Genomic DNA, 11,355 nt, shown 5'->3' with positions numbered 1-11,355 from the left:
CTTCCTCATACGAGGGGTGCTGCCGCCATTCTCGGTGCCCTGCTTCTGGCTGCCGAGCCCCAGGGCAGGTTTCCCTTCTTTCTTCAGGGACAGCACAGCCTCCAGCTCGTTCCTGATTTTCATCACGCTGCGCGTCTGCGTGGCGGGGTTGCTCTCCGTAGCGGGGAGCCCCATGCTGGGAGAGCCTCCCTTGGCACTGGGAGGGCCGCTGGGCACCTCTTTCTTCTCGCTCTCCCCTCCCGTGGGTAACCGTGTGTCCTTCCCAGCAGGTCCAGTGAGTTGGGGCCCATTGAGACTGGGCTCACGGCTGCCGGTGCAGTTGGTACTGCTGTCCGTGGGTTGGGGAGCAGCCGGCTTCTCCGGCGGCCTCTCCTCCCTCCGTGGGGAGCACAGGAGGGCCGAGAGCTCGTGCCGCAGTCTGCTCAGGTTGCCGGCGTCCCTCCAGTCGTCCTCGCAGGTGGGGTAGTCTGGAGGGGGGAGGTCCAGGTCATTCGCAGAAATAGATTCAGATTTTGGAGGAGAGTCTCTCTCGGCTGTTTTTGGCTGGGTGACCTTCTCCATCTCAGAGCCTGGCAGTGGGGACCAGTGACCGGCAGGATTTGTCCCTTGGCTGAGCCCCGGGCCTGGTTTGGGGCTCAGGGGTGGAGGGGTCGGCACAGCCGGCTTCGCAACCGCCTGTCTCAGCGGGGAATTTCTTTGCTCAGATTCTCCTCCAGTGTGAGCCTTGGCTGCGGGTCTAATGGTGAAGCAGGGCGGGAGGGGAGGCCGGGCGTGAGGCTGCTTGGGGAAGGGCTCCTGCCGGACGGGCTGGCTCTCCTGCACGGGGATGGAGGAAGACCGGGCTGGGGTCGGGGGGGGCACCTTGAAGGACCTGGGGAAGGTGAGGTGGGGCTCGGGACAGTGCTTGGGCTGCAGACTCTCCTTTGGGCCGGGGGCAGCCGGCACCCCAGCCTCAGCCTGGCAGAGCGGCCCCTCGGCATCCGCCTGCCTCGTGTTCAGCACCGTCTCGGACTTCCACTTGGAGATGCCGGAGGTGAAGGGTGCCGGGGCCGGGCTGAGCTGCGAGGCACCCGGTGGGGCTGGCGGGATGAAGTCTGGAGGAGCTGGTGTGCTGGGGGAGGACAGGGCAGAGACTGGAGGTGGCGGAGGTGCCATGGCAGGAGGTGGCGGCACCATCTCAGGTGGTGGCGGTGGTGGAGGCAGCATTTCGGGTGGCGGAGGGACCGGCGAGGCTGGAGGTGGTGGTGTAGGTGCTGTTGCCACTGGAGGGGGTGGTGGGGGTACTGATGGTGGCGGCGGGGTATCTTCGGTCAGGGCCTCCCTCTCAAGAGCCTGTGGGCGCAGGTCCCCCACCGAGCTGTACATTCGGTAGTTCCCATTGATCTGGGAGCCAGAGCCTGCAAGGAAGAGCGAGAGCACGGCTGTGTGAGCACCTTCCCCGCCAGCACTGCAATGGCCAGCATCGCCTCTGGCCAGCTATCCTCCAAGGAAGCCAGTTTATTTGCTCAGCAGCTACCTAAAGCTTGCTGAACTGTAACAGCCACTACACCTCACCCCTTAGAAATGAATTCATTTTCAATGACTTCAAAAAAATAATTAATAGTAGACTCTATTTTAGCATGAAAATCTCATGATCAGACTGTCTGCTCCAGAGCTCAGTACCTGCACGCTTCCCTCCCCGAGGGCACGGTACTGCCGAGCACTTCGCACCGGCCAGGACTCAGCAGAGAAGATTCCTTACCGAGAGCTGCTTTTTCCTCAAAGTCTTCTGGCACTGATGGCGTTGGCACAGCCACCCCATGGGATTCTTGGGCATTCTGCAATAGTTGAGAAAACGGAGCTGTTAGTTGTAGGCGCAGGGCACCAGAGCAAAGCGCTGACAAGCAGGCGCTCACCTGCATAGCTGGTGATTTGCCTGCACAAACAGGAGCCTGATGGCATCCAGGGCCGTTTCTGAGACACAGAGGTCTCTGCTGTAGCTGCTGTTGACAGGGCTTAAGGGGATGAGTCTTTGCTCCTGTTCAAGGTTGCTGAAGTCATGGACACAATTCCCCTGTGCTGGTCAGGTGCAGAGGGGCCGGAGAGGAGCACGGCCACGTCACACCCAAGCTTGGGGCTCCCCAGCCCAAGGTCAGCAGCGCTAGTTTCTCACCATTCACATACCAAGCAAATTTAATAGCTCCCATGGGTTTTGTGGGCATTGCTCTCCAGCAAGCACTGCCAGCCCATGCTCCAGTCACGTACACACCGCGCTGAAGTCGCAGACAGACTTCCAGTTTTTTGGGAAACTGGCACCAGCATATCTGAACACTCTGGGGAAAACTGCTACTTGTGTGGTTTGTGTTTCACTCTCAATTACTCCCTTCGCATTCATGCTGAAAAGTCAGCAGTGCGTTTAGGTGGTACAGGAGCGTGCAATTTAGCAGCCTACACGTTTGCGAGGATGCTTACAGCTAGGACACTTTGGATAATTACAGCCACCCATCGTGAGATATTCATGGCACGCTGACTCACCAGAGTGCTGACCAGGGCTCCTGCCCCGTACACCTGCCAGAAGCAGAAAGCCTCTCCTTTCCTCCAGTGACTCACTGCTAAGATTGCTCTGCAGAGGGACTGGAATTGCTCATGAAACGTACACTAACGCACCCATGTCCGAAACACAAACTGATGCTGAATCAGGCTGTCAGCACAGACGTAGGTGACTGCAACAGCGGACTGGGCTTTCACATACCAGCGCTGGGAGAGACCCATAGCGAGGAAATAACATTCCACAAGCAGCAGGAGCTCACAGACCCCATGGGTAGTGGTCGGGGACACACCGCCCCGTTCCCAGGCTCCAGGGTCCACCCTGTTGCACTCCTCCTCACCCCAGGCGTCTGTTTGCATTGGCTCTTAACAGCCCCTTGTGCAAAGGAAGCGTTATCCTACCATCAGCCTGCACCGCTCAGTGCCGTGCTTTTCTGTGTACGAAAGCCGAGATAATGATTGAGCCCCTGCCCTTTGCCTTTCACTGGCATTATCACTATTTTTACAAGAGATTGCTATAGGATTCCAAAGTCTCCTTGACCAAAGGTCAAGCCGGGTTTATATCACCGGGCCCATCCAGGGCTCAGACAACACAATAGTGTTACACACCGCCCTGGGTGCAGAGGGTTCAGGAACTCCCTGAAGCTGCTGGGGCAGAGCTCACATCAACAGCAGCAGCCTGGGCTCCTGAAGAGCCCTGGAATCCCCCAGCTTCTGACAAAATAATAAGAAAGTGCACATGCTTCACTTGCAAAGTCCATCACCCTGCAGATGACCAAAGATCCTCTATAACCACAAGGGAATGAGCCAGTTATTGGTGAGCCAGGAGAGAGAGTGGGAACTCACGTTCCTGGCATTGCACAACTGATCGCACAGCTTGGTGCTGATGGAGAAGCCAAGGTCTGCGCAGGCATTAGGACAGATCTGTTAGTGGCAAAACACCAGACTAGGTGAGCCTTACAGCCTCATCTAAGATCTCTTCACTGGTCTCAAAGACACAGTACAATGCAGAGGAAAGATCCTTAACTTCAGCTGAAAGCCAGAGGGGAGACAAAGGCTACCACAGGCACTTCAAGAGCCGATAATGAAATTGTCCAGAGCAATGAGATACCAAGGAAAAAAAAAAAAACAAAAAACACACAAAGAAAAAAACCCCAGCAGTTCCCATTTGCTATGGAAATTCATTGCTGCCAGTTTTCAGAGCACACTGAGGATACCTGCTCATTTACAGGGAAACAAAGATGTCTGGGCACTGAATTAAAAGCAACCTATGCATCACATGTTTGGATAGGAGTAGAAAGGGAATGGCAGTCGGAAGAGATCTATGCAAAGCCGGAGGAAACAGAGTCCGCATTTCATAAACGAGCAGTAATTTTGGACATGTTATTTCAACAGGTCCTAAAAACTGGGCCAGCCTGTTTCACACCAAAAATTTCTGTTGCAGCTGCTAATGCTCAGCATCTCTCTCCAAAACCACCCATCCTCACGTCATGAGCTGGCTTCTAAAATGGAAAGCATCTCCAGTACGCTGCCAGTCTCCAGAGATGACTAGAAAGATTGCTTGCCTCTGCCGGGTTTGCAGGGGGTGGGACCAGCCCAGCAAAGCTCCAGCTGATTCAGAGCAGGCTGCTGCGCTGCTGGGGTGGTGCGCCAGGAACCGGCATTTCCAGTTTGCGGTACCTACATCGGGTTTGTGTGTGCCGAGGATCCCGTTGAGGGGAGCTTTCACTGCAACCACGAGGAATCGCTTTTCAGCGCCGGAAGAGAGTTAGATACCCCCTGTGCCCAGCAAAGGGGAGCCTGCCCATCCTCACGGGCTCCAGCTTCCCCAGTCTCTCAGGAGCCCACGCTTCCCACCCATTAAATCATAGCACCATAGAATCCCAGGTCAGATGGGACCTCAAGGATCATCTGTTCCAGCCTTTCTTGGCACAAGCACGGTCTTGGCAAGACAGCCCAGCACCCTGTCCAGCTGAGTCTTAAGTGCCCAGTGATGGGGAATCCACCGCTCCCCTGGGGAGATCATTCCAAGGGCTGATTGTTCTCATTGTGAAAAATTGTCCTTTTGTGTCCAATTGGAGTATCCCCAGGAGTAACTTGTACCCATCACCCCTCATCTTTCCATGTGACCCCTTGTAAAAAGAGAGTCTCCATCTTTTTTGTAGCCGCCACCCTTTAAATACTGGAACATGGTGATAGGGTCTCCCCTGAGTCTTCTTTTCTCAAGGCTGAACAAACCCAGTTCTCTCAACCTTTCCTCATATGGAGGAAAATGACCCAGGTTTGAGGCTGCCTCATACAAAAAAGGCACCAAAACATATCCTCTTAGCATCCCGCGACCTCAGAGAGGCCAAGGATTTCTCTGAATTTGAAGCGCTACCCCCAAACTCCTTGTTTTGAAGCAGAGCTAGGGAAGTTCGGTGGTTAGCTACAGGAATTTATTCCCCCAGGATGCCAAAGCTTTGCCTGCGCCTGCAGCGCCTGGGAAACCGGGCAGGCAGGGGGACACGGTGGTACCCACCAGGCAGGCAGCGAAGCCCCCTCCCCTGCAATCCCTGCACCACTCAGCTCGGGGTGACCACGGGCCAGGCGGTTCGTGGGGAAGGAGCCCACTACGTGTGGGGAGAGCTGCCAGGCACGGGCAGCCCGCGGGCCGCTGCCGGGCAGGGTGTGTGCATCCTCCTGACTCACAGCTACGCAGGCAGCTGCTTCTCAGCCCCAGAGCGGGTGGGTGGAAAGAAAGGGTTAAGGCTGCAGAACAGCCCACTGCAAATATGTATGTGGCAGCAGAAGCGTCTGTGCCAAATCAAATCATAATCAAACCTAATCAAAACAATGCAAATATCCAACACAGACTGGTCCTTAAAAAAATGTTGCTTATTCCTACTAATTTCCCCAGCTAAACCTGTTACCCTTGGAAGAGAAGCAGAGTGGGAGGGACCCTCACAAGGGCAACTGAGGGGGGGAAAAAGCCCCAGGGCTGACCGTGCTTCTGCGGGCAGCAGGAAAGCACCACAGCTAGGGTGACAGCCCTTAGGATTTATCCCAGGGATATTCGTGCTGTTTATTCCTCTACCACATACACTTCCACTAATAAAAAATTTGAAAGCTCAAAAAATATGCTAAAGGCCAATTAGACTCTAAAAACCTGGTAATATGGGGTGCCAGCTGTGGTCGCTCAGCCAAGCCCATGCTACCAGAGCGGAGTTTCTCAGGCACCAGTCCTACGGTTACTCGAGTGGGAGCCCAGGTGAGATTTTTCACCTGCTGTGATCTTTTGGAAGGCATCACGGAGGGCAGAACTCCTTTGTAGAACCTGCGTAACCCCATAACTTCCTAATTATGCTCTCCAATAGATAGGTAAACTCCCTCTCCCCCGACAGTTGTCCTCCAAGTGACACCTGCACAACCCCACTGACTCCTAATTGCACCCAGGTGACAGCAGACCAGCCCATTTTCTGTGTAGGTGATGGCGGCTCTAAAGGACAGGGATGTATGAGGAAAAACATCCCCTGCCCTCAGAGAGGATTTTCTTGTCAAGACCAAAGGCTTTTAAGTGTTCTACTGTCTTCACTGACCTTCAGTGACCTGTGTGCATCACTTCAGATTTAGCTATTGCCGTCTCCAAAATACCTCTGAGCAATCACGCGCTCCGCTGCACTCTTTAGGGAACAAGGCCTTCGCAGAGGTGTGCTACAGCAGGAGGACAGCTTGCTCAGCGCACACAGCAGCACAGCGTCGAAGCCAGCAATGAGCACGTGTGGGGCTTATGGAGTCCTGGCTGGGTTAAAGCCACCTCTGGGTCCCGCTGTGTGGCACTTGCTGCTTCAGCCCCTGCATCCCGCTGCTGTGGAGGCACGGGCAGCTCTGCCGGGAATGGTTTCCCTCACAGAGACTGGAAAAATCAGCCCCTGCACAGACACCTGCTGCATCGCCGCCTCCTTCCCCGCTGGAAACAGGACACAGCTTTGCTCCTGCTCTCTCCAGCAACACGCCTGATCCAGAGAAAGATACTGCCAGTAGCGGTTAGATAAAATGCAGTGCGAGCCAGATCTATCATCTACATGCTCAGCAATTTTTTTTTTTAATTGAAAACACAAGTCGGATGATGCTTACATCTCCCGCCCGAGTATCTTGCCTACGTCCAACACAAGCCTTGAACTCAGATCACCTCCTAATCCCTCATATCCAGCGTTATTATAGAGTGATTTTACTTTTCATTTAATTTCTTCCTCCAGGTAGAGGATGAGAGCAGCAGCCAGCCCAGCTGGTTCTGGGCACCAGTTACACACGCTGCCGTAACAAATCCCAGCGGCGAGCTAGATACTCACAAGGGGTAAGAAAGTCAGCAGCGGCCGGACTCTCGGACGAGGTTTAAGTGTTGCTGTGCCAGAGTCGGTCATTGTCCCAAAGCGATTGTCACCATAGTACACTTCAATCACATCACCTGAGGGGAAGAGAAGACTGTTAGCAGCAGCACTACGTTTGAGGCAACAGGAAAAACTACATTGGATACCACCTAATTTTAAAGGGTTCTGTGAAGAATTTGCTGTATCAGCTCCCAGGAATGGGCAAACCCCATCAGATTCTGAGGAGCATCTGGGTGTTTTGGAGCTGAGCTGAAGATGGGAGGATAAAAGCCCCAGGTGAGCGGGACCCCCGGGCAGGCGCTGGCAGCCCTGGCACATGCCCGCAAGGTGCAGAGACCCTTCCCAGAGCTCCAGACACTGGAGTTTAGAGAGCACAGATGTCAAGCCTGTTCCGAAAGGCTTATTTCTAATTGTAGCTAACTTAAATTTACCTCAGGAGGGTCAAAAGATAGCACAAGCACTCAATTCACTCCCCACTCCGATTAAGTTTAGAGAAGGAAAATGCTTCAGGAGCAACTGCATCAGCTCTTCATAGTGCCACGAGGCTCTGACCCACAGGAGAGCAGGAGGTGGGTCCAGGGCAGGTGCCCGCCGAGGTGACACAGACCAGCTGATAAGCGCGGGCAGGATCTGACCTCGGCCGATCCGTCAGCGGCTGGAATCGAGGGGGGAGGCAGCAGCGGGCTCTGACCACCAGCCACGCCAAACACAGGGAGAGCCTCTGCCCTTCCTCGCCTGCCGACCGCTCTGGGGGCAGAGCAGCTGCATCAAACCACAGAACTAATTACAGGTTCTTCACTCAACCCTATCACGACAACAGGTCCCTGGCACTTACGCAGGGGAGAGGGACAGCAGAGGTGCCCCTGACTCCTGGCCGCCCGCTGGCTTGTGCCGAGCAGGACCAGAGCGAGCGGAGGGGAACTCCTCGCTGCACCGCTCAGACACAGCGATGGAACTGGGACGTGCAGGGGCTTCCCAAGAACGTGTTTCCCCTCCACATTTTCTGCTGGCAGCTAAGGGAAGTGCCATGCTGCTCTCCCTGCTGTGGACAGGCACCACCAGCGCCCGCAGCATCCTTCAGCATGCTGCTGGGCCAGTTTGTCTCTGACCACTGATGCATTTGGCACTGGAGGACAAATCGTGCTTGCCACAAGGCTTTCCCACTGCAGCCTGCCTTGCGGAGAAAGGCTCTGAATGTCTTCCCACGGAATACTATGAATGGAGACACTACGGCAGAAAGCAGTCACGGAGCCCCGGCGTTACAAGAAGGAGAAGCCGTCAGGGACTCCTGGTTCCCAGCCCTGTGCTTTTACCTTGAGCCACACCTTTTGGGCCGGTTTATTTCTGACAGTGAATAAAGCTCATAAAATTAGTTTAATTACGCTCTTTGTGTCTGATTAACAGCATGAATTAACAAGCAGAAGCACTGAAGCATGTAAACCCCACCTTGGCTGGGAGGAGACACACAAATAATTGGTAGCCACGGAGACCAACATTAAAGAAAAAACGAGGGTTTGAGGAAGGGAGGGGTGGAGCTGCTGCAAAATGGCTGTGATCAGAAAGAAAATGCTGCAGGAGTGTTCCCACCTAACAGAATTCGATAGTGGTTTCAGTGAGAAGGAAGAAGCAAACAACCTCTCCCTCCACCCCAAAATGCAAACACCAAGAAGTAAACAGCTTTCCCCCACCACCACCCCAAGAAGTTCGGAAGCAGTTCTCAAACCCGACCCCGCACTAAAGCATGAAGTGCAGAAACAGTTTCTATCAAGTGTAGTACAGCAATTAAAAGGCGAGGAGCAGAAAGGTGCAGGTTGTGTAAGCTCCGCGCACAGGCAGAGGGGCCGGGCTGCATTTCCAAACCTCCGAAACCCGAGGGCAGCGCTCGCTGAAGCGGGACTGCCCGCCCGAGGAGCCGGCTGTGCCCCAGTCCCCAAGACTGTGCAAACAACCGGCCACCGCCATGGCCCCAGCCAGTGTCCCCGCTCCCTCCTGCATGTCCCTGCTCCCGCACGGCCCCTCGCTGGCCCAAGGCGCAGCCTGCGCCCTCCATACGCTGCCAGACCTGATGACAGAGGTCCCCAACCCATCGTGGGCTGCCATGGCATGTAGCTGTGGCTGGCACTAAGTCTCTGCCCTCCTTGGGCAGGCAGAGGTCAGGCAAGAAGCTCCCTCAGAAACAGAGTTTAGTTTAAAAAAAAAAAAAGAGAGATAAAACATGCGTGTGTGTATTCCCACAGAAGAAAAGCACTTGCATTAACACCTGGAATGAAGAACCTGACCACACCAGGGGCTGGGCACCAGCTACCTCAGCCTCTGCTGGAGTTGGGGGTCTGAAGGCAGATGAATTCCACACAACCCTGCAACATGCCACCGAGTCCAGCAAACATGTAAGCTTTTCCTTTCTCCCACCATCTACACCACAAGTTACCCTGGGAGTATCCATCATCCTATCGCCGTCCTTACAGTCAGCCACAACTTCCTCTCCCTTATCCCAAACTTCTCCCCCTACAAGGGATTCTTTACAAAAAGGACGTTTTCTCCGTTTTCAAAACGCTAATCAGCCTGCAATTCAGTTAGTGTGGTCCTACCAACAGCTGAACACATCCCTGCCCGTGAGGGGCCCATACACAGAGGAGGAGCTGCTGGAGTCCCCAGGACAGCTGAGATGCCAGAAAATTATTATTTTTGCATAACCCCTTGGGTGACCCCACATTCGGCGAGTAAGCAGCAAAAATTAAGGCCAATGCAACATCAGAGTTTGGGTTCAGACAGCTTTGTGGAGCAGCGATAGAGTAGTTCAGAGACTTGCAATGATGAGAGTTTTATATTAAACAAGACACTAGGTAAACTCAGTGAGAAACCGGATTAAAGATCACAAGGTCTTTGATCCTAGATTACTAAGCATCACTAACCCGAATGCATTTAATTAAAGTAAAATGAAGTGCTTGTAGTTGTGTTTTCTTTGCTAGATAAACAGGACTTGCCTGCTAAGAGCCGGTCACCAGTAAGACCTGTGCTTTGCCAGCTTCGTTTCCTGGAAGGAGGGATGGGGAAACACGCCTTCGGAGGCTGTCGGAAGCGCCTGGCCCTGACTACGTTTTGGCCACTTTTTGACATTCAACCTGTTCTGGAGACGTTTGTGTCCTCTCAGTCATGGGAAATAAAATAAACAATCTGCAACACATGTAATGGAACTTCTTCCTACTTCGGGGTTGCATCACCTGGAGTAGGCGTAGCAGGTTTGACGCTGGGGTATCCACAGCTCACAGCGAGGAGGCGGCATCAGTCACTATATTCAGGAATCTCTGAGTCAGTGACATGCAAACCTACACCCATTCCACATTGCTTAACTTGTGTTTACTCTGTATGAAAAACTAAGGTGGGGATTAGCAGCAGCAGTGGACTCCTTTTGGCAGCAGCGATGGCATGAAGCTAGGCAGCAAATATTCAAGAGACAGGGCCTGGGACGGGGCTCCGCTGCGTAAGACTGTGGCACTGAGGAAGTCAGGATAGGACAGAATCTGCCCCATGGACTGCTTGGCTGCGAGCATGCCATTCCTCACGATGAGTCCACACCTCAGCACACGTTACTCTAAACACGGTCACTCAGCCTCTACATGTCACACTACCCACACTACATTAATGACATAAACGCCAAGAGGATGCTAAGGAGCGATCCAACAGCTTTTATTTATGCTCAGATTTCAAGGACTCCTGGCTTTTACTTTGCAAGCTGATCCGCACAGCAGTTCCCCACACCTGAAAGGAATGCCTTTGTACTGCAATTGCAGCCACGGAAATCAGGCTTGTAATGAACAGACACAGTGACTTTTTTTTTTTTAAATCCAAACCACATCAGAGGGAAGCTTGAACCCTCCTCAGATTTACGACACTTAGAAATCAGCAATTTTCCTTTTGTGTTTAAGAGTTGCGTGAAACTCTCCGTCACATTTTCATTTTATCTCAGTTTCACCAGCTCGGCCTGCAGGGTGTAACCGCCTCCCAATAGCTTTAATGGACAGCGCTCCGCATCGCCCAGCTCAGCGAGCGGCGCTTCCATTTTTAAGCTTGGAAGCGTTTGTTGGAATCTTACAGCCACCAAACTTCATCCACAAACTACTATCTTTTATCTCCCTGGCTCCATTACTATTAATTTGGCTCCCTCCTACATGAGCCTCCAGGGCACAGTATTGCAATTAAACCCACAAAGAAATACAAATAAATCCTGAGGAATATGCAACCCTCAACTCCCCCCGCGCGCTCGGGCCAAGGAACAGGTTTACAAGTAAATACCTACAACCTGGGAAGGCGCAGCTCAAACATGGCGTGGGAAAGAGCTCCTGCGAGCAATAAAACAGACTCCCAACTTTTTATCCGCCCCTCCGGTGGAGCTGAACCTCCCGCAGCGGGTTACGGCCCGGGGAGGCACCGGGGGGGTCCCGTCTGCGCACTCCCCCCC

At 53.6% G+C, this 11,355-nt stretch overlaps 1 protein-coding gene across 1 annotated transcript in view; it reads right to left on the bottom strand.

The window, feature by feature from the left end:
- The window catches only part of LOC104289506 (chromosome unknown open reading frame, human C6orf132), a 10,611-nt gene extending 1,753 nt beyond the window's left edge, over positions 1–8,858 (bottom strand). Inside the window, exons 1-5 of the mRNA XM_009888460.1 lie at positions 8,757–8,858; positions 7,449–7,551; positions 6,858–6,973; positions 1,742–1,817; positions 12–1,397 (exon numbers count right to left, since the gene is read on the bottom strand). Coding sequence (XP_009886762.1) covers positions 12–1,397; positions 1,742–1,817; positions 6,858–6,973; positions 7,449–7,551; positions 8,757–8,858 — 1,783 coding nt within the window. The remainder of the gene's footprint in view (positions 1–11; positions 1,398–1,741; positions 1,818–6,857; positions 6,974–7,448; positions 7,552–8,756) is intronic.
- Between the last annotated feature and the right edge of the window lie 2,497 nt (positions 8,859–11,355).

This window comes from Charadrius vociferus, unplaced genomic scaffold (assembly GCF_000708025.1).
Source record: "Charadrius vociferus isolate BGI_N301 unplaced genomic scaffold, ASM70802v2 scaffold1077, whole genome shotgun sequence".
Lineage (NCBI taxonomy): Eukaryota > Metazoa > Chordata > Aves > Charadriiformes > Charadriidae > Charadrius > Charadrius vociferus.
Note: the sequence above shows the minus strand (reverse complement) of the source record. Positions and strands in the feature narration are given on the sequence as shown.